This window comes from Leptonotus elevatus, chromosome 4 (genome assembly GCF_054856555.1).
Source record: "Leptonotus elevatus isolate MCC_2025b chromosome 4, RoL_Lele_1.0, whole genome shotgun sequence".
Classification (NCBI taxonomy): domain Eukaryota; kingdom Metazoa; phylum Chordata; class Actinopteri; order Syngnathiformes; family Syngnathidae; genus Leptonotus; species Leptonotus elevatus.
The window spans coordinates 25,442,357-25,465,876 of record NC_141242.1 but is presented as its reverse complement, the minus strand read 5'-3'; the positions used below and the strand labels follow the sequence as shown (position 1 = coordinate 25,465,876).

The window sequence follows — 23,520 nt, the reverse complement described above, 5'->3', positions numbered from 1 at the left end:
AGCGCGGGCGCATTGGTTTTTGCACGCGTAGAGTGACGTCAGGACAGTCAAATCCGTTCTGAGTGTTTCGAGCGGATCAGACTGAGACGCATCCTGTCCAAATCGGATATGAAATTACCTCCCGCGTGTGGTTTCAATCTGTCCCGCAAAAATCGGATTTCATGTGCTTTGTAAATGTTCAGACTACAAAAGAGCCATCCACATTCAATCTGGATGGGCTAAAAATCGGATTTGGGCTGCCAGTCTGAACAAGGCCTAAATCAATCAATCAAAGTAGAAATCACATTCCTGAGGTGTGCTCATTATGATCACATGTCAAAGTTCCATAGCTCCTGTCTTTTTAAATCAAAATCTCAACAGTTCATATTGAATAGTAGGCTATATTTAACACTTACTGTAAGTCTCTGTGGCCAAGGCCTTTTGCACTATTTGTTCTGTCTTTGTCTGCTCACTTTAAGAATGCTATCTTTCACAATCTTGTATAAAGGCAAGCTCAGCGAGTGCTGAGAATGGTCATCATCATAAGTCCCTCCAAGTCAAGGACAAACACATGGCAGTCGGGCATTAGCAATCTGTTACTTTTTGCCTGTAAAGTCCTGTGTAGGAACTTAATGGAATGATGAAGATGACACATTCAAGGATACACTACACACATGAGAAAACACAAAATTGACTCTATTTACTCTAAGGACTTAAATTCTGACTCAATGCAACATTTGCAATATATAGGATTGCACAATATATCGAAAAAATATATAAATATTGTGATATCGGCACATGTAATACAACAAGACATATAAGTTACTTATGGAATTGTATATTGTTATCTTAATTTGACCAGACAGGCGCAATCTTAAATGTGCATCACCATCCAACAGTTCAAGTAGTTAGTAGACTTTATGTCGATCTGATCGGCTTGATCATGATCGGACGATAATTGGCATTTTATGCATCATTGTATGTAATGTCATAATTTGCCCGATCAATCAATGGCATCATTGTGAAATAGAACATTACAGCAAAAACAACCTCCTTCACTTCGAAGTTGTTCTGTGCTGCTCTGTGCTAGTGTATATGTGAGCCTAAAAGCTAATCTATTTTTAGCGTCCTTGCATGCCGTGGGAGCAGCAAAGTAATAGCCTTTGTGTATTTTTTTTTTTTTTTGACTGAAAGTCTGAAAACCATTTTATTTACGTCAAATAAAGTAACTAACTACAGTATGCGTGTTAAGGGTATGGACATGTTGAACTTAGATACTGTAACATTAGTAGCGTTAGTTTTAGCAAAACGTGAATGACGGGCGATGTTCATGCATTGTTTTCCCATTAATGCCAGAGAAAGAGATGTAAACATGTAGACATTACATGATATATTTATTATCAGCGTTTTTGTCAATAAAATGTCATAGTTTACTTTTGTTCCTCCAATGCACTTCTATTGGTGTCAATTATACATGGATTTGTGCTATGGCAGGGGTTATTCTGTAAAGTAAATATACACGTTGCTTAACTAAATATAGTTCTCCATCCTGATTGAATTGGAGATTGAGTATCTTTTTTTTCCTAAACTTGCTGGTTCACTCCAAAAATCCTGAATGTGTAAGGCCTTTCCCCCCAAATAATCAGTAAATAAACAAGTTATTTAAATAGACATATTGCGCCATTTTAATGATCGGATCGGTGGTCGGAAATCTTGAATCTTGAAATCCTGATCGTGTAAAGCCTAATAATTATATAATATTTCATTAGATAATAATGTCATATATTTAGGTACATATTAAATATTACAATAATATAAATGTTGCTATATTTGACAACTACATACTCAGCCATCAACGTGTCTCAAGATGTCTTAAGATGTCTTCAAGACGTCTTAAGACATATGTCCTTTGTCTTAAGACATGAACATCTTAAGATGGCTTGAAACATGCAGGTATCATGAGATAGCAGCACATGGGATGCCCCCCAAAGAGATGTTGTCTTTTTTTTCTTTTTTTTTTCTTCTTTTTTTTTCTTTCTTTTCTTTCTTTTCTTTTCTTTTAAGAGCTCTTTTTTTTTTAAATATATATATATATATATATATATATATATATATATATTATTTTTTTTTTGTGTGTGTGGGTGAGTATGTGTATGTGCGTGCGTGCGTGCGTGCGTGCGTGTGTGTATTTGTTAGCTCACCAGAAAACCTATTAGAAAAAAATCTCATACCGTTCACCTAAACCGAACACCAGGAGACCCGTGGGGACCGAAGAAAACCAAGGAAGGTGAAATCCAGCACCGACCAGACACCCCCCACCAGAACTCCTCCCCAGCCCAAGAAACATCCAGACCCCAACAAATCCAAAAAACATAAAATCAGGGAGGCCTCAAGAGACCAAAGGAGAGACCGAGAAAAGGAAGGAAGGACAGACGAAGCCGCGTGAGATCCGCAGACACCAGCCTCCACCGATTCAATAACCTGAGGAGGAAACAGATTGTGTCTGAGTTTCGGTAGATGCTGGTGTGGTGGATCTGGCATGTATGAAAATCTCCACCAAAGAATGTCTTAAAACAGCTTAAGACATATTTCATTTGGCTTAAGACATGCTCACCTTAAGGTGTCTTGAGACATGATATGGATGACTCAAAGAAATGATCAAGCTATCTTGTTTCAATGGCAGTATTATGATGATAATGATCTATTAATATTTTGCTGTAAAACCCTATAAAATGTTATTGGAGTGTCAAATAAAAATGAAATGATTCCCCAATATTTAACTTAAACTATTTATAATTTAGAGCCCTGTGTAATAGAATTATTACGGTCCAAACTAAGAATAATTAACTAAACAAGTTATGAACAAACAAGCAATGTTGCTTCACATGGAACAGGATATTGTGATGTCGTAAGATTTTTGTCTTTGCAACAAATATTCTCAAAATAAGATGATGATGATGGGGGCTGTGGGCCGGTGGGGTGCCTGGCAGGTCCGCCGTGCCCCGTCCTGCTGTGTTGGGTTGGGGGCGCGGGACGTGTTGGGGTGGGGGGCACTCCTGGCTCCTGGGTTTGCTCTCCGGCCGGTGGCCCCTGCGGGGCCCGGGGGTTGTCCCTTGGCGCTGCCGTGGCCTTGGGGGCCCTGAGGTGTTGTGCTTGCTCTGTCCTGGCCGGGGTCGACGGCTCCCCTCTTTGGTGGAGGTTTTCATGCATGCCAGATCCACTACGCCAGCATCTATCGAAATTCAAACACAATCTGCTTCTTCCTCTGGTCGCTGAATCGGTGGAGGCTGGTGTCTGTGGATCTCACTCTGCTTCATCTATCCTTCCTTCCTTTCCTCAGTCTCTCCTTTGGTCTCTAGAGGTCTCCCTAATTTGTTGAAATTTAGATATTTCTGGGGTTGGTGAAAGACTCTGGTTGGTAACCCGGTGGGTAGTAGGTAATGTCTGGTCGGTGCTGGATTTCACTTTCCTTTATTTTCTTTGATCCTTCCTCGGGTCTCCTGACAACCTCATGACTCTAGCTGGATTCTGAAGTATTCGGTTTAGGTGAACGGTATGGGATTTTTAATAGGTTTTAGGTGAACTAATGAGTGCACACTCACACGCACGCACGCATGCACACACACATACACACATACACACGCACTTGCACATACTCAATCACATACAAAATAAAAATAAAAATAAAAAAGAGAGTAATGATGATGACATGTCAAATCGGTAAAATTACAGAATGAACAATACTGAGCTCTTAGAAAAAAACAAAACAAAAAAAATACAATTATTGTTGTTATTATCGTTATCGTTATTATTGTGAATGCGTATCAAAGTTTTTAGGGTTAGATCCAGTTTCACCTTGCTTTCAATGTGTCCAGTTACAAGTTAGGGAAAAAAACATCTTGTTGGATTCTCTGTGTTCATACCCTGCCAAACGGTTGACAATATTGCAATTAAATAAATGTTACATTTGAATGTGTTGATCGTTAAATTTCTGTCTAGGTTCTGCCTCAATCAAAATACTGTAATTACAAGAAAACCATTAACTAAAAGTAGCAGGATGCAAATTAATGTATGCTCACCAAATATGTTCAACGGTAACAAACATTAGCATTCTGTATATACTGTGTAACATGGCTTTTCATTCTTTTTTGACATTAGTCATTAGTGTGAGGATTAAATGTCTTCTATGGTATCACTATTCACTGTTCCTCTTAATCAGTTACATTTAACATTTTACTATATTTGTCGGTTAAGCCCATGTCTCACTCAGCAACTCAGGCTTGCGAGGGTGCGCCGCACATATCGGGAGTTTGTTTTCGTCAGGTTTCATTCAAGACTGCAAAACGTTGCAAAGACGTTTGGCAGACCTTCCGAAACAATTTTTATGCTCAGTTTTTCTTGTCGCCATCACATTTTGAACATGTAAACAAATTTCTCTGCGACTATAAAAACGGTTTGCAAGCAAAAAAATGGGTGATACGGTTCTGGCAAAAACTCATGGCAATGTTTTGCAGTCTTGAAAGAGACCCGACAAAATGGCATCACTCGCAATATGCGCACCCTCGCAAACTTTCCCTGCTCAGTGAGACACAGTCTTAACTGAGAAAAGTACCGGTAATAAAATGTTAAATATAAAGAGCAGTAAAATAGTGATACCGTAAAAGACATCTCCAGACGTTTGAAGATATCTTCTTCAGACGTTTGAAGATATCTTCAGACGTTTGAAGATATCTTCAGACGTGTGAAGACATCTACATACGTGTGAAGACATCTACAGACATCTTAAAATAATCTTGAGACGTCTCAAGATATCTTGAGACATCTCAAGACATTCATATTTCCAAGACATTTTAGGGCTTCTTAAGGCATCTTAAGACTCGAGTCTATAGACATATCTTATAGTCATCTTGATTTATCAAGACGTCTCAATACATGTCTATAGACACATCTTATAGACATGTCTTGACTTTAGAAGACGTCTCAAGACATCTCAAAAATATGTCTTAAGACATAACGTCTTGAGACACATTGATGGCTGAGTATGTATATCGCATATTGCATGTTTTTCCAATATCGTGAATCCCTGATTCACAATAAGAATTTCTGTGAAAATCTCACACATATGTGAACAAACTGACAAGAAGGACAGCATGATGCCAGCTAAGGCCACACCCACAGAGACCACCATCCACTAACCTGGGTTAGTATTCTATTCAGTAAGACACGGGCATCAACGCAGGGGTTCCGAACATTCTGCATTTCTTATAACAAATGTCAATATTGCGGCCCTGTATTATCCAGAAACATAGGAAGTGAACATTGCAAACTTCATTATAATTCAACGTGCAGGAACGCTGTGCTATTATAGTTTTAATCCATGTTTTTGCCATTAGTGGCCTTCTCCTTGTCTGGCGACTCAGTACAGTTGGCAAGCTGTCGAGCGCTGATTGCCTTCTTTTTCTGGGTGAGAGCAGATGAATGCCTACTAATAGGTTCACAGTTGTATTAACTGAGCCACTAGTACAGAATTAGAAGGATTTTCTGGAGATAATTAATTGAAGTGTCCTTTTAAAGGGAAAGTATCTTTTGTCTTGATTTAGAGAGTGGAGTCATTAGTTAGAGCTTCAACGGTGGGAGAACACGGGAGATTCAGAGGATTCCCTTCAGTCTTACTGGTGCCATTTTGACAATTACAGAGGAGGTTATCATTATTTAAGAGGATTCACTTTTGAATTGTAGCTAGTCAGACCAAAAATATATTTATATTTCTGTGTAATTAACTAATTAAAACACTTACATAAAAATATATTGAGATCAAGTTAATAATGAAATAGTTGGCTACAGTAATGCAGGCTTTACAGATTGTAATGCTCTCAGTGAGAACTACTTATGCATAGTTTTTATTTATATCACATCTTATTTATGTCACGCTACGCTTGCCCTGACATTTGGAGAGCCAAAATGAATGACACACACACATTTACAAATTTACCTGTCTGCCCACACAGCCAGCCATCCTGATCTGTCAAAAAATAAATAAATACTTTTAAACAAATGTGTTTAAAAATGTCACACATAAATATTTAAAAAATTACTTTCGCTTGCATCTTCTTAAAGTGTGCAATATAAAAATAATCCACAAATTGGCATGTAAAATATTGCTAATTATGCCAAAAATGTATTGGTATAAAATGTCACCAACTAAGATTAATTTCTCCCATACCTTATTGTTATTATTCATATATAGTACTTATGTTTGCGGAATGTTTTAGTGTAAGTAATTGCAGTTACCGGTAATTGATATTTTAGAAAAAAATGGTTCTTTCATAAACCTGTTAGTATATGTTTAACCACCATGTGTCATTCCACGTCATTAAAAAGTATTTGCCCGCTTCTCATTTTTTTGTTTATTTTTTTACATAGTTTCCTCTATTTACTGTTCAAGACCATCAAACAAATAGAGTATAAACCAAGCAAACATAAAATTCAGCTTTTAAATAGGAATTTGAGAAGAAGGTAAACACTCTTTTATGACACTGTATATTTATTGACATGATTTAGAACAAAATGTGTACAGTCAGAAAGTCCCTACAAAATCGGGACAGACCTGCAAAGCACATACCACGCTCAGCATGCTTTGTTTTGCCAAGAGAAGTGGTTTGTAAGTGAAGTGAAAAAGTATCCAGTACACTCTTTTGAGAAGGATTATCAGCCACAGTAATGAAGCGAAGAATGTTCTCTGCTCTGAAGAGGGGAATTCATTTATAGCATACTCGAATGTAATGTATGCACTACCTTCAAGCGCTTTTAGGGGCTCCACGTTGATTTTTGTTATTTATAAGGAAAAATAATGAAAAACCTCAGTAAGGGTACCACATTTAGATAATTCTTTGATTTTATTTCCAATATGGAGGCTAACGTCTTTGAGTCAAACACACTCACAATACACAATCCAGTTCATATTATGTTCACACTTATTATCTCATTTACATGCATGGGAATGGGGAATGTGAACAGGTAGAAAAAAAGTCATGGAAAAGGAGAAACAAATACATTTGAACTTAATAGACTAGAATGAAATACAATAAATTATCTTTACACCAGGTGATAGAACGTTTCTGGTCAGAACATAGGATTTACCACCCAGTTTATTAAGCACCAATTTGTATACAATCTGGTAAATTCGGCAAATGTTGAATTCACAGTTTGTAACGGAGATGTAAGAAGTTTGGCCTGAGAGAGTCTCACAGTCGGCGGCCAGGATGTTGGTTGAAGGACTTGCGCGTTGCAACTCTTGGCATACATGGTCATTAAAGATTTTCCTTTAAGAGAGCCCCCACTATAGGTTGGAGTGTCCTGATTGATGAAGATTACAATTACCCCACCCAAAAACAAAAATGTAAGGAAATTGCAGAAGAGGCTAATTGAGCATGAGGTCATGAAAGAAATGACTCAACAGTGTCAGTAGGCAAGGATTTCTAGCCGTGTCGGTATGAATAAGCTGGTTTTAGTTATCATTCAAAGAAAAGTATTTCAAATATGATTTTATTTTTCTTGTTTGAATCAAAATGGTAATAAATAATTATTGAAAATATAAGGCCGCACAGTGAACTAGTGGCCCTCACAGTTCTGAGGTTCAGGGTTTAGCTTCCTGTATGGAGTTAAAATGTTCACCTTGTGCTTGTGTGGAATTACTTCCAGTTCTCGCACTTCTCTGCACATGCTCGTTAGAGATGGATTGAGGACTCCACATTAAGGTGTGGATGTGAGCATGAACGGTTGTTTGTCTAAATGTGACCTGTGATTGGCATGGTGACTAGCTCAGGGTGCATTATGTCTCAATCAGCTTTGATAAGCTCAAACTCACCCATGACCCTAGTGAAGACTAGTAGTACAAAGTAGAAACTGGATGGCTGGATTAAAAAAAGCACATGGCTAATTGCTTTAAAAATGAAAATATATGCTATCTGGAGCACATGTGTCAAGATCCGGTCCTCGAGGGCCTCAGTCCTGCATGTTTTCAAGATGTCTCTACTCCAACACACCTGATTCAATGATCAGGATAATTATCAGGCTCCTGCGGAGCTTGCTGATGATCTTAAATACGAATCAGCTGTGTTAAGCGTGGGAAACCTCTTAAAAATGCAGGACTCAAGCCCCTGAGGACCAGACTTTGACACCAATGATCTAGAGCAGAGGTGGGCATCGAGGGCCGCAGTCCTGCAGGTTTTGCATGTTGCCCTTCTCCAACACAGCTGATATATGATCAGCTCATCAGGAAGCTCTGCATAAGCCTGATAACGATCCTGTTGATTGGAATCAGCTTGTGTTGGAAGCGAGAAACCTCCAAAACCTGCAGGACTCCGGCCCTCGAGGACCGAGATTGCCCACCTCTGATCTAGAGGGTGCCTGACTAGTGTCCTCGAAAGGACACAGTTCTTACTTTCCTCATGTCTGTCACTGCTTCATTTGTTTAATCCATCTTTCCCTCTATAAGTGAGTCCCTGTTGAGTTAAAAAGGAGGTAACCTTAGCTGAGAAAGATATTCAACAATGCTAAAGGAGTAAAAAAGAAACAAAAAACAGAATGCCCATCTCTGAAAATTAGGTGTTAAGGTGTTAGCATTTGATGAACGTGTATTTGAAATCAGAACGTAAGAATAAATGGCTTTTTTTTTTAATGTTTGTAAATCATATCCCTGACAATTATGAGTAAACCATGGAATTGTAACATAATCTGGAGCATTGCAATCATTTATAAATAGAATACATTTTATTTTCGTACATTGATTAGGGACGTGGAAATTGTAATCAGAATGTCAAAAATAGTGAACATGCCAAATGCTATTTAATAATCAGTCCAGTATTTTATGACTTCCTTATCTCCTTTCAAACCAGAAGATAACTATTTAACAAATCTATTTATTATTTATAGCGTTTTTGATATTAGCATCCATCCATCATAATGCATCACTAACAATGCAGGCCTCGACTGAATTCATAGCCACAAACATGAGGGGAAAATGCTCGAAAAAATGCCCGTGGGTCTATTAAGAACAATGCATCAGAGAGTGATCATTCCCACCAGCCAATTAGTCGCAAATTAACCTTTAATGTTATTTGTCTGTGGATGGATGCTGAATCAACTAAGAGCTAACTCACAAGCAAAATGAAACAAAAAATGCATGTGCATGCACCAAACGCATTGGCGTCCATCCGTTGTGTTTCCTGCTCATCCTGGATTGCAGGAAGATGGAGCGTCTGCCAGGTAACATTGGGCAGACAAGTGGGGTACATGTAAAGTGTTGCCAACACAAAAGGGAACTACATTTGACCTATGGGTAAGAGGGCAAATGAAAAGAGGTCTATTAAGGCTGCAAATGGACCATAGGAAACTGCAGCCTTGTGATCCTGTGAACATAATATTGTGACCTTCTCCCTTCTGCCATAGAGTGAACATGGCACTGGTTTTCCTGTTACCTCTTGTGGACCTTGAATTGATCTTTAGAGCTTTTCTCCATAGCTAATTTGGCAGTAGATCCATGCTGGGTACAATCAGACATGGCCTGCTGTCTAATTTAGCACACACACCAAAATTAAAGTTCTTGCCTTGATTGAGGTGTCGCAATATTTTTTTTCTTTTTGAAATGATATTAATGTGTCACATCTGAGCATGTCGTAAGGTTATACAACCACCAGGTCATTCGATTTTCTTTAATGATGATGGAGATATGCTCTGTGGCAGCGTGGCTTTGATGTTGTCCCCCGATCAATACATCACTCGCTCTTATTGAGTTGATTAATCACTGTTGAAATGTTCTGCAAAGTTAATCTGTTCTTAAAATAATTGGCTTTCATGAAAATGAATTTAAAAAATAGTAGGTCAAAATAAAGCTAGGTATGGTGAAAAGATTGTAACCTTTATTACATAATTTGTTAAAGATAAATGCCTGACCTCAAAAGGGCATTCTTAGACACTTCTGTTCATACCTGAAAAAACATTTAATTCTTATAAGATTCCCGCCTGCTCTTCTTTCTACATCCACCTTTAATATTTTTGCCTACTTAATGTAAGTGTTTTTTATTTTATTTTTCTTTCTTTTTTTATTACAAAGCTCAGATGTGAATAACATCATCCATCCTAAATTGTCATTACCGTATTTTCCGGAATATAAGTCGCTACTTTTTCCATGCTCTCTGACCCCTGCGGCCAATGTGCACCATGGATGGGTTCCAAGGCCTGGCTCCGACGAGAAAGTGGGGAGGGTTCCCCACGCCGACCACAGCCCGGCCTGGACCAAGAGTTTAGAGTTTGTTTGCGGGGGGCGGGAGCAGCGAACCAACGCGGCAAGATGAGACAAGGGGCGGCAGGTTGGCGGACGGGATCGCTTTTGCCAGCACGACCCCCGCGCCACGCCCCACCACCGCGGCGCGCCCACTCTCTCGTAGCGATCCTTCTCGGTGGCGAGTCTTATGACGCGATGCACTTTATAGTCCGGAAAATATGGTATGTAAAGTTGTTTTTCAAGTTCCTTATGTTCATTAGTTTGCATGGTATTTACATTTCCGTAGGCAAACATGTTAAAGGACATGAAAGCAATAGTTGTACCCTCAATTAATATATACAACACAAACTATGCACAGGTTAATTAAAACTTGCAAAAATATATTTTGCTATTTGAATCAGAACCCTTTTCTTTGCTAGTTGTATTTAAAGTTAGGTGAGAAATGTAGGCTTACAATATATTTGTTTAAGTTACCCTATTTTTGGGACTATTAGTCAATTTCTTTGGGCAAGTTTATTTTACAAAAATCGACACCAAGAACAGTAGAGCTCGGACTCATATAATAGTGAATGAGTGCTTGCTCTCATTCAGGTGAATGGACTGGCGAGTGGCACACATGTAAAAGAAAATTACATAATTTCATCCACTGGTACGTATGAAATTGAAAATATGGTTAAGTATTGTTGTAAAACACAATATGTGTACTGTATATGTATCCTTATGTCTTGGCGGTGCTCTTCTGTCTGAGTTTTCGGCATTGTGAAAGCTTCCATGCATTTGATGTGCTGCAATTTTTGACGTCGCCATATCATGCAACGGTGATTAAAACCATTGGCCGAGACTTGGCATTTGAGAAATCTTATGGCAGAAACCTGCACACTGTCAGTGTGCAGTGTGGATTTGAGGCTTGCACAGTTCAATTGATCCCACAGCAATTGATTGGTGCCTCCATGTAATGGTAAAGCAACAGAGACCAGGCCATACCAAGCGAGGCCGGTGCGGTGTGGTGTCAGGCCATTCTGGAACCTGTATTGGAAAAGTGGCTAAAGTGTGGAAATAACAGTACGTTCTTCCTTCATGGTTTGCCGGAATTGCACACAACTGAATAGCAAATTGTGACTAAATTTTTAAAGATTTTAGTAAATAGCTGTGCTTCATTAGTTTTTCACAAAATAAGCAATATTTCTACAATTTTGATAAAGTACAATTTTGACTTGTAGGTGTTTTCATTGAAGAGTGTTTTGCTTCTGAGGCGTAATTCTGGTAATATCTCATCTCGCAACATCTCGTAATTCTTGTAGGAGGTGCTCATGTAATGCTGTCACAAGAGATTTGTTCACGGAAGACGCATATCCAGAGTTACGATTACTTTAGCGACATCTCTCTTGCCTCACTGGGCACGATCAGGCATTTAGCGTTTGTGTGTGTGTGTGCGTGCGTGCGTGCGTGCGTGCGTGCGTGCTTAAAACGTATGCATGCTGCTGACAGGTAGAAACAGATTTGAACGACGGCTTACGCTGTATGGTTCTTGATCGCTCGTTGCCCCGGGGGAATGACCATTTCTCATGCAACGATAATGAATTGTTTGTGTGTATAGAGCGGCGACCTTGGCTCTATAGCAAAATTGCTTTGTGGTTAAAAAGACTTCTTATCCCCTCATAATGCAGTCCTGACACAAAAGCAAGTTTGGCTCTGTACTTCCTACTTCCTTTACTACGTGACTGGGCGGGGTCACATGACTACTGGAAATGTGATGTTTCCCATACGCTTTTGCGAAATAATTCGATTTTGAGACGTCTCAAAAACCACCTCATGAAAGCATTTTGGCAATATTTGAGAGTTGTTTTCTTTTGCACAACTTGCATTTTACACTAATCAGAGGGTAATGAAAACGCACAATATCAAGTGATACATGCTGTTTCAGTCCACTTGAGTTGGGATCAAGTTGAGCCGTGACCCAGCAGCTCTAGCAGATAGTGATTAAAAGGCTTGTGAGAGAAAGGTGGCACCTCCTTTTGAAGGTGCATTATCTGCCTACTACAATGGAGTGGAGTCGTGTCCCCAGCAATTGTGCTTTTTTTATTTCGACTAGTCAGTCAGATATGTTGAGGGTTTTTTGGCACTGAAATTACACTACAGTATTTGCATTGTATTGGGCAGTTTACAATTACGCTCAAACTACTATTTTTAGAACTACTTTACTTTACTTTAAATCAAGTGGGCGTGGCCAGTTGATTTTCAGAAAAGAAACACAGGCAGGCGACTGAGGGAGTGTATTCGTACGAGGCAAAACTTGTGAACTGACTCACTATTTCACCATAAATATACAGTAGCCTACTTAACAGACGTATTATGGTTACAACAAACCTCTGCTGCTTTGGTGTCTACCGCTATGTGATTGGCAATGTTGTGACCGGGATCGAATGAAGGGAGTTTCCAGAGGAATGTCTACATTGGGTTCAAGCATGTACAATTAAATGGCAGTGATTTACGCGAAAAATGTCACAGAAGACACCTATATGTGCTCTCTACATTTCGTCGTTGGAAATGAGCCAGCAGCTGAAAATCCAGACCGACAAAAAAGTTTACCTACGGAGGTCGCTGCTGCTTAGATGTGAAAATTAATATAAAGTATCAGCACTATAGAACCCTATGCCTACAACAACATGCTAGTCGATCGGTTTCACTAAGATGTGAGCACTCACTGTGTCACCACGCCACTGTAACAAAAGTAACTAGACAGAAGTAACAGCCCAAAGGTAGGCTTAAAATCTTCAAATGAAAATTAACATGCAAAGACATAGACATGCAGCAACGAACATTCATAAGCAAAAATTTTGAAACCTAAAGACTAACTACAGTATACACATTTGAAGTTAAAGACACATAGTAATTTACTATGAATAAAATAACATCTCTGGAATTATGTATTTGAAATGACAGGTTTATAGCAATTATGAGACAAACAGATCGGCAGCACCGGGATGCCCTTGACTGTTGTGTCCCGCCCGGGGCCCGGAGCGTTTACTTTGAAAAGAAGGCCCGTGGCTGCCTTGCATAGCACAGATAGGAACGATGAGCAATAGGCAGGCAAAGAGTATAGAGACAAAGATTAAAATGCAGCACTGTACTGGAGAAGTCCTCGCTGCTGGAACGTACCCTACAATCATACAGTACCAGCAGCAGTATCTCTCTATTTGCTACACATCAATACTTGTGATTTGCTACTCGATTGGAGACAGAGTAACTGGATAACTGGAATGGGAATAACATGCTGGATATTAAACCAGATAGAGCATTGTTCATTTCATATTAATTTCCATTGTTCTGGTGTTGAGGGCGAAAATTTATGAGAATTGTGTCCATGTCTCAATATTTATGGACCTGGCTATAAATGTAAGTGTCTGAAAATGTTGTATTGCAGTATATTGTGAAATAAAAATGCAAACATCACATTAGTTTAGATTAATTTAATTTAAACGTGATCTACTGTTTTTTGCTAAGTTTTGACATCTTGAAGTTTGAAGTCAAAATTTAATGGGAAGAGCAGTATGAATATATACACCTACATACACAACCTACGTAGAGGCAAAAATCCCATATTCTGACTATATATGAGTCTGGAAAATCTGTGTTGTGCGACAGTGCAAGCACATGTTCAATCCTGAGGGTGACTCTCAGCATTTTGCCATGTGATCAGTCATTTTGTCTTCCTTTTGATGTCCCACCCGAGGACAGCCGTTCAGTTTTTCTTCATCACTTTAGTCTGATTAATAGAATTTCCATTTCAGCTCTCACAATAGACTTTGTCCTCCATGCAGAATTTGAAATCATGTTGGCAATCCCATACACTGAAGCTCTTTTGGATGCACTTATGCATACACACAAAAGACATCCGATTCAAACACATTTTTACATCATATTTAGCTGTAATGTATTTTGTTCAGTATGTTCACATCATTTGCTACATCTTGGCTTTTTTACAGTCATCAACCTGACAGCCTCTGTTGAGTTCCCTCGGCATTTGCAAGAATCAGGATTTAGCTGGACGCTATAAAAATTTGCAATGCCATCGCACCACAACATGTCTTTTCATCTGGTCAATGATCATTTATTATTATTATTATTATTATTATTATTATTATTATTATTATTATTATTATTATTATTATTATTGCATCATGCTGGCTGGCATAGCGCAAAGGTGACTTTTTAGAACACTCCAAGTCATTCTACCATAAATGTATCCAATTAACTTGAGATGGGTGCCATTATTTGTACAATAGTATGTTGATACTATTACAGGAATAATTTTATTTTTATTTGACATAATGCTTCATCAAATAGTTATTGATACCAAATACGATATTATGAAACAGTGGTCCGTATTGGGTGGACTCGGGTCCTGACCCAGATTTGTATTTATTTATATTTTTATACAGACCAATGATGACCAATCATTTAAAGGGACTACACCATGGTATTTTAAGCCCTCCCACAGTTAACTATAGGCATATAATGATGAAATATTTCCTTTGACACAATCGCGATGTAATTTCTTATGAAATATGAGTTATTTCGGTGGCAGTTTTCTTACCTGGAAGTCAAACGGTTCAGTAAAACCCCGCCTCTCCCCCTGTAGCTGCCGCACCCCTCTCATGACCTTGTCCGAGCCGGCTGCTTCACGCATTGCCCACAAAACATACAGAAAGGTTTTAGGCAGATTTTTTAAATGGACTCTAAATGTCACTGGCTCCAAGATCTCTGCGTTTGGTCACGCAAGCCTCAATTCTTGAATAAACATTTGAAACGAAACCAAGTCATTGCCGCAAGAAATCGTGGAAGAGGAGGGGAGCAGCGCAAATGTTTTACTTGTAGTTTACATCATTGTCAGCCAATGGATTTTAAGACAGCCAATTGTCATTTCATTGCAAATGTGAAGAATAATTGATTCCCTTGAATTTATTTGGACAGAATGTTTATTGATAAAGGCTGCTTTTGTCATTATCCCATGGAGGGAGGTCTCAGAGAAAGTGAGCATGCGTTTAGTCCACAGAGGCGGTGCGGGGGTGGGGCCGCACACAATGACGTCAAACCGTGCCAACAGCTCGTTTTCTCAGGTTGGGAGGGGCTGGTGCTTGGAGAGCAGAATAACCTAGAATTTCTCATACAGGGGCGAATGGAGGAAAACACAACTTTGGTCATGTTTTTGGTGAGGAATTAGCATTTTAACATGGCTAAAAGTTCCAAAAAGTTGATTTTTCATGTTCCAGTCGCTTTAAGATAATTTTTACAGTGATTCACAAGATTGACCAAGGGCAGCTTTAGTCGAATTTACATATTTTCTGGTTATAACGGCAGTAAATAATTGCCAGCAGGAAAACATTAAAGCAGCCATGTGTGTTGTAATTCCTCAGACGTGGCACGAGTTAGCCAATCAAATTGTTTATCCGGAGCAGTTTTGTGAGTAACCTGTCAGTCAGACTGTAATTTATATGGCAAAGGCATAATTGAATGAAGAATAGTACGATTTGACGCATAAAAGCATACTGTATAATAGCAACATCCAGCAATATTTCACAAAGCATGTTCAACAAACACTGAGACTAACCCTGAACAGCGAGTTGACATACACTGAGAGAGGAAACTCTGTGTTTTCGGTTTCAGGACAGCTGGTTTGAGGTAGTTTTATCAACGCAGAGTAGTTTCACCTGGAGTTACCACTACACTAAAAAGAGCACATCAATGGAGCCCTGATTCGTCGAGTCTCCATGGCAACGAGGAAGCAGAGCATGGCGCTGCCCTCTGCTTTTGCGTTTTGTTTGTTTGTTTGTTTTTACTCCTCTCAACTGAAAATCTTAATGCGATCATATGACGAATTTGAACATGTCTTTAGAAAAAAAGTGTTTTACCGCAGCGGAAGGAAGCGGTGTGAGAAAATGTTGCTGCTCGGGTCTATGCGTCCTTTGCAATCACAATAATATTACAGGGGAAACCTGTTGAATAGTAGCTCATAAATTTATTTAATTTAGGTGCAATCTTGCAGGGAAGAAGCACACTTGACTTAAAATGAAATATGAAAACATTATTCAAACGTTTATAAGAAAAAAACAGAGCGCAACACACAATATATGCTGGGAAGTAAGCGCATGACAACGTACGGCTAGTAATGTTGCAAATGTAAGGACGGATTAAGTTGTGTATGTAGATGATAGACTGTGATGTGAAACGTGCTGAATATTTAATTCCCTGCGCAGTTTTGCGGCACCATCATCAATAGGGTCATTGTCAGACTGAATGAATGAGGAAATGAAATGTCGTCTGTACCTCGAAGGAGGCGGGTACAAGGGAAAAACTCGAGTTTCATTGTGAAAAACCTGCTACCGACCATGGACACTGTTACTAATTTACCGAGAGCTTAAATGACCTCTTATGAAACAGGCTAGAATTACCTATTTTCCTTTTGGTTTCAGTTACCTCCCTTTCTGAAACAGAAGATGCAGAGTTTCCCACATTTCAGGGTTTTTTGACCCAGGGTTCTCACTAAACCTGCTTTGTGAAAATTGTTTTTCTCCATCCATGATCACACAATGTTCATGCACCAGGAGTGAAATAGCTAATCAATCCTCAAGAACTTTCCTATTTTGTTCTCTGATTGATTTCAAATAGCTGAGTGATTGTGCCGCCATTTAGTGTCATTAAAATCAGTGCAGTATTTTTGTTTTTTTTAGCTCAACTGCGTAAGTGTAAAAACTAGTCTCCAAGCAATTGTGATCATTGCATCTCATTCCTTTGTGTAGGTGTTCCAGGTTATAATTTCTTGTGAGACTTTAGAAATTAAGAGGTCCAAATCATTATCATGTTCCATTCTGCTGTTATATATAGCAGCAATTATCAAGATCAGTGTTGTGACATTACTTGATCATTTAAATTGTGTAATTTGCTGCCAGTTAGCATGGCTGTGTTAATGCATGTGTGTGTGTGCGCGCATGCAAGTGTGTGTGCGAGATCACTGTGTCATCGGTAACAGTGTGACTTTCCGCCTGTGAAGTGGAACAGAATTTAGGTAATGAAGGAGATGGCACTCTGTAATTAGTCCTCAGAGGAAGGATTATCGGTTTACTTAAACATTAATGGTTCACCTTGAATTGCAAATGGAAAGGGGATAAAACCTTTCCTGGCCTGCACTCCTTCACCTTCAGCTGGACTAAGACACTTTGCTCTTATCCGTACTTTGCATATTTTCCAACATTTTGTAGTTGAGTAATGTTTGAGCTCCATTTAAAGTTTAGATTTGTAACTGAACGGTGCTTTATATTGTAAATGTGACAATGTTTGTCGCTAACAAAGTAAACATTTGAAAATAAATCTCAGAATAGACATTCTTGAAAACAATGGGTTATGTGCCACTTCAGGCGAAAAAAATCATACACTTGCGCTGTTTCCGGATACAGTTGCGACATGTAGGCATTAGCGTTATATACTTCACATGACAACAGATCTGAAAAAAGTGAAGAGATCTAAGTAGCAGTGTACGAGCACTGCTGTGTCCATTTATATCATGGACACAACATGTTTTGTTTTGTTTTTGTTCATTTTTTTACCTCACATGAGGAGACTACGTCTGTGGGTTTCCGGCGCCGCCATTCGCAGACAACTGAGATTCTCCAGTCATGTGTGTAGCAGGCATTTAACTTGAACAGCCAACTACAGGTTGCTTCTGTTTTTTGTTTTTCTTTTTTAAAGGAAAAACAAAATGGAAATGTTCCTACCCAAGTGTGTAAAAGTATGGAATTTGATTTGATTGAATACATTTAACAGGTTAGAATAATTTTACACGTCGTTGAGCATTTACCATGACTCGTAATGTAAAGATGTAAATTCTCCCACAGAGTAAGAATGACACATCTATTTACTCAAATGTTTTTCAAATCTTGAAGGGAAATAAAGAGGCTGGAGTAAAGTTTACTTATTTTACTGTTGTCTTCAATCTCTGTTTTTTTTTTCTCCGTAAAACTGAAATGACAGAAACATAGAGTACAACTATAGTACGTTACTCAATTAATATAATCATACACATAAATGACATTCTACTGTAACATCACTGGTGTTGTGGCATGAAATGCACAACACAAATGCATGCCGTTTGCATGCCAACCTTGGGCTGCAAACACCGACTAGTTTGCTGCATAAAATAATTTCAAAGCATATTTTATTAATTCAATGCATTGAAGCTGTTACAATTGTCAATGAGTTGCTCAGTTACAAAAGAGCTTTCTTGCACTTGGCAGCAATAAGGCCGAGGCCACCCCTAGCCACCACATGCTTCCACCATTGAGGCAAAGTACAACAAAAATCTTACAAGAAACAAGACGGGAAGGCAAGATCAAGGTCGAGGTCGCAAACGAGGTCTAGGAGTCGAGGCTATCTTGGACGGAGGCATGAGCAAACAAATAGTCCGACAATGACAGGAGCAGAAGCTGCCCCTTAGGCCATGTATACACATAGCCGGGTTTTTTGCAAACGGGAGATATTTTTCAGCAGCTTGCTCTGTCATCCACACGTCGGCTGGGATTTTTTTCATTAAAAACGAAGGTTTCTAAAATCTCCGGCCAAAGTGAAGATTTGCGTATTTCTCCGGCTCCGCGGTGACGTGTGTTTGTCAGTCGCTTCCCCACCGGGGAGACCATGTTTGTATGTGTGTGTGTGGTGAGTGAGTGGGAAAAATAGTTGTTAAAAAAGACAAGTGAAGCTTTTTAAGATTTTGTATTAATCCTCTTTGTTTTCCTCTATGCTCCGTTTATGATGTACTCATTGACTGTTTACCAGTATTTGTTTTTAATGAATAAAAAAAAAGTTTTGTGTGTAGTCCGTGCTTGTGTGACGTATGGTGAAGTGGTGTCAAGAGATGAGCTGTAATTAGCTAACTTCTGCCGCCTAGAGGCTTGGCATGCATCTCAATGTAGGCCCAATTTGTGGAAGTGGCGTGGCTAGATGGAGGCGTACTCTGATTGGATAGGATTTCGGGAACTGTTGCCACCTTAAGGTCTGGCATTGTTATGAACATACTTAAAAACGCATTAATGCGGTTAGCTGTGGATGTTTTTTTTTTCTACAAACGTGGTGGTGGTGTCACTATTTTTTTCTACATCCAGAGGAGGGAAATATCCATTTAAAAAAATATCCTGCTATGTGTGTACATGGCCTATAATACCCAAGACATAATTGCTAATGAACAGCAGTTGTGCATAGACTCAAGGGTGCCACCGCAGGTCAGGCTCAAACTGGAATTACCACAAGACACAACTATGAACACAGCCTGCAGGCATAGGGCATGGCATAGGGACAATTTAGAGTGTTCAATCAACCTGCCAAGCATGTCTTTTGAATGTGGGAGGAAACCGGAGTAACCGGAGAAAACCCACGCCGGCACGGGGAGAGCATGCAAACTCCATCCAGGAAGGTCGAAGCCTGAACTCGATTTCATGTCCTCTGCACTGGGAAGCGGACATGCTAACCAGTCAGCCACTGCCCACAAACATTGATGTTTTATGCTTTCTTGTTGGAATGTGTGCATCACTCTTGTCTTAAATGAGTTCAATATAGATCTTGGATTAAGCCATGAAGATTTACCGTCAAGCACATGTTAACACCTGAACAGGACAAAGGTGATGTTATATTAGCTTCTGAAAATCTGGTGATCGGACACCAGCCACAATGCCATTCTTGTTGTTGCTCTGTTATCACTCAGAGGGCCAAATCCACTAACAATGCACTGCATCTGCTGATAGCTCCATAAATTGCTCTTCGTATGTTCGCGCAGTTTGCTCCCTCTTAACGTCTTATTCACCAAGGATATTGCTCTAAACATATACCGGTGCAAACACGCCCACAAAGTTTGACAGTTTAGCGCAGTTTGCACTTGATTTGCAACACATAGCAATGCTGGATTTGCGGCAAGAATACCATGACAGAATAATAGCAGTTGCGAGAAAGCTGAACCTATCAATCATGACTTGTGGCCTACATTGAAAAATGCACCCCCACTCCCCCATCTTTCTCCTTATGGAATTTTGCAGTGCTTTTATAAATCCATGTTTACCTCTACATGTGTTACTATAGAGGCGAAAGTCAATTACACTTCAATACTGATTGAACAAAAGTCTTCAAAGTTTTTCATGAAAACAAGTTATGATGATCATTCTAGCCACATCCCAAATCAGCTGTCCCACATTTTACAGTGGCAGACATCCACTTTGCTGTACGTATCCATCTGTGTCCTAACCATATATACACCCCTCTATCACGGTGCTGTCATATTCTTCTCCAAGAAGAAACAGACAGCATTGAGCAAATGTTTGTCTGACTCTGAGCTTATGACAGCCAGAACATGAAGCACTGGAGCGAGATGCAATTTAGAATCTTTTGCAGCACTTGGGAAATGAAAACACTGCTCAAAAGGGACGTGACCTGACATGGTCTATATCAGTGTGCACATATGAATGCGCACATCTCGCAATTGGTATCATTGCAGTCAAACAACAGATAGTGGGGGCCCTACTTTTGTGCCCAGCGCAAGTCTAGTGCAAAGCGCAGTCTAACTATGCACATTCTTTGTTTTGGTATTTTGCTTGACTGATGTTTTGCTCCATTGTGCACTGTTGAGGGATGGAACACAGCCAACTCCTGGCCAGTCAAAGTGGCTTTCCTGATTCCCATCTAAATCAAAGTGGTCAAAGCATAGACAGTCATAGCAGAAATTGACTCGATTGGGGTCTGTGCATGAGATTGGCGTGTGCAAAGTAAATTTTGTTCATACAGTTAAACTGCAAGATCTCCCCTTGCAGATGATGTAGTCGGGCGCACATGTGACCTTGGCAATTGAAGACCACCTTCCACCCGTCCCTAAAATATAAAATATAAAATGAAACACGATGACATCCAACACACGTCCATAGAGCATCGAATCTGTCTGCTTGCGCCTCGACCAAATCCACCAAAATTGCATTATACCACCTGTGCCACAAATTAGACCTGATTTTACTGTGTCTAAAATATAGTTTACTGTTGCCAAATTGCCAGATGCGCCGAGGGTGTGGCAGCAGTGTCTGCCAAAACGCCCAGAAAGACGCAACGCGGTCCCAATCACTGTAGACTAGACTTGCCTTGCCCCTGCACAAAAATGACAATGTGCCTGTTTTTATGCTAAGCGCACGGTAGAAAAAAAGCATATAAATTATCAAAAAGCATAAAAAAGGAACTCTTGCTTCAGCTCAGCTACTTCAAAGAGAATTTTCATTTGGATGTCATTACCAGATTAAATGTACTCCGTCACATAGTGGGTAAAGCAAAAGAAAAAGTTTACTTTGAATTTACACCCTTGTGGCCACAACATTAGGTACACTTGCACAATCAAACGCTGTTAAAAATCTATTCCTGTACAGAGATAAGATGAAAAAGATAAGGCTGAATTTGTATGCGAATTGGTTTGTATTGTTTTTGTTGTTGCATTTTAATGAGATAGCTACTTTTCTACCATGTGGTTTCCCATAAAAAATATGTAAATCAACACATTTTAACACAATTTTCTCAAATGCATGTTTTTTTTTTTTTTTTTTATCGTCACTGTCAGATATGATTACTTACCTTCTTAAATACTGATTTAACAACTCATGCTGTTGCACCTTCTCTTATGTTCTTGTCAATGCCTTCTCCAGGAACCACAGTCATGACAATGACAGCGTTTGATGCAGACGACCCCGCTACAGATAATGCCGCTTTGCGCTACAACATCATCCGACAGTCACCAGACAAACCATCTCCAAACATGTTCTACATCGACGCAGAGAGAGGCGATATTGTCACTGTCATCTCCCCTACTCTACTTGACAGAGAGGTGAGTTTGTTTGGCAAGCATGTGCTCTGTGATCATATTACGCTTACACTCGTGGCTTTTTCTGAGATGTTTATCTTGTGTTGTGTGTAGGCTACAGTATATATAAAGTTATTTTGGGGGTGTCTTGCTAATATATATTTTTAGCTTAATTATACTCCCCCAAAAAAACCTGCCAATGCAAGATGAGTTTCATACCATTTCCTCTACTAACCACAGTGTGACAGTGCGATGATTGCTTTTTTAGCACAGTGACAAATGCGTGAACATCGATTGGGTCCGCTAGTGGAGAAGGAATATTATCTGTTGTCAGACACTTAGCGCCCCGTTTAATTGAAGTGATAGACATTCACTCGCCCTCTTTGGTGGTGTCCAACAAGCCTTCTTGAAAACCTTCCATCCGGAACTGTTGCGGCCATGCTGACTGCACCAATAAGCCGTTTCAGCCCAGCTACAGGATGCAGTTTAATGAAAGCGTAATTGATTAGGACAGAGAATGTGTATGTAGTAAATGCTCTTTTTATGAAGTAACTGAAACATTCATTAAAACAATTCAAACACCAATGGTGCCCATACAGCTCATCACATCTTACATGTAATTCCTATCGCTATAGTAGTCACTAAAAAATCCATAATAGAACACATTAGAAAGGAGGACTCTATTGAATTGAACATCATGAAATGCATTGTGCATTGCAAGCACACTATCCACTACACCATCCATTCATCCATTCATTTAAATTCATCAGCGCAAATGTTTTACTTGTAGGTTACACCAGTCAGCCAATGGATTTTAAGACAGCCAATTGTCCTTTGGCATCGCAAATGTGAAGAATAATTGATTGCTTTGAATTCATTTGGACAGAATGTTTATTGATAAAGGCTGCTTTTGTCATTATCCCATGGAGGGAGGTCTCAGCGAAAGTGGGCGTGCGTTTAGTCGGCAGAGGCGGTGCGGGGGTGGGCCGCACGCAATGACGTCAAACTGTGCCAGCAGCTCGTTTTTTCAGCTTGGGAGGGGCTGGTGCTTGGAGAGGAGAATAACCTAGAATATCTCATACAGGGGCGAATGGAGGAAAACACAACTTTGGTCATGTTTTTGGTGAGGAATTAGCATTTCAACATGGCTAAAAGCTCCATAAAGTTGATTTTTCATGTTGCAGTCCCTTTAAAACGTTTATGTGTTAGCTTTTTATTCTTGAAGGTTATTTGTCTTCATCAATCCACACTGTAGATCCCATCAGTAGCTCATTTACACAGCTGAGCCAGATGGAAATGCAGAAGGCAAAAGTTCAGAACTCTGCTCCTCCAAGTTTGGAGAGATTTACACAAATCCTTTTCCGTGCATTTGTTTTAATAAGGC

At 39.5% G+C, this 23,520-nt stretch overlaps 1 protein-coding gene across 2 annotated transcripts in view; it reads left to right on the top strand.

The window, feature by feature from the left end:
• cdh13 (cadherin 13, H-cadherin (heart)) overlaps nucleotides 1-23,520 on the top strand; it is a 361,145-nt gene that overhangs the window by 217,754 nt on the left and 119,871 nt on the right. For both annotated transcript variants that reach the window (XM_086074542.1, XM_086074543.1), the window contains one exon: nucleotides 21,982-22,160. In XM_086074542.1, the coding sequence (XP_085930668.1) occupies nucleotides 21,982-22,160 (179 nt within the window). The remainder of the gene's footprint in view (nucleotides 1-21,981; nucleotides 22,161-23,520) is intronic.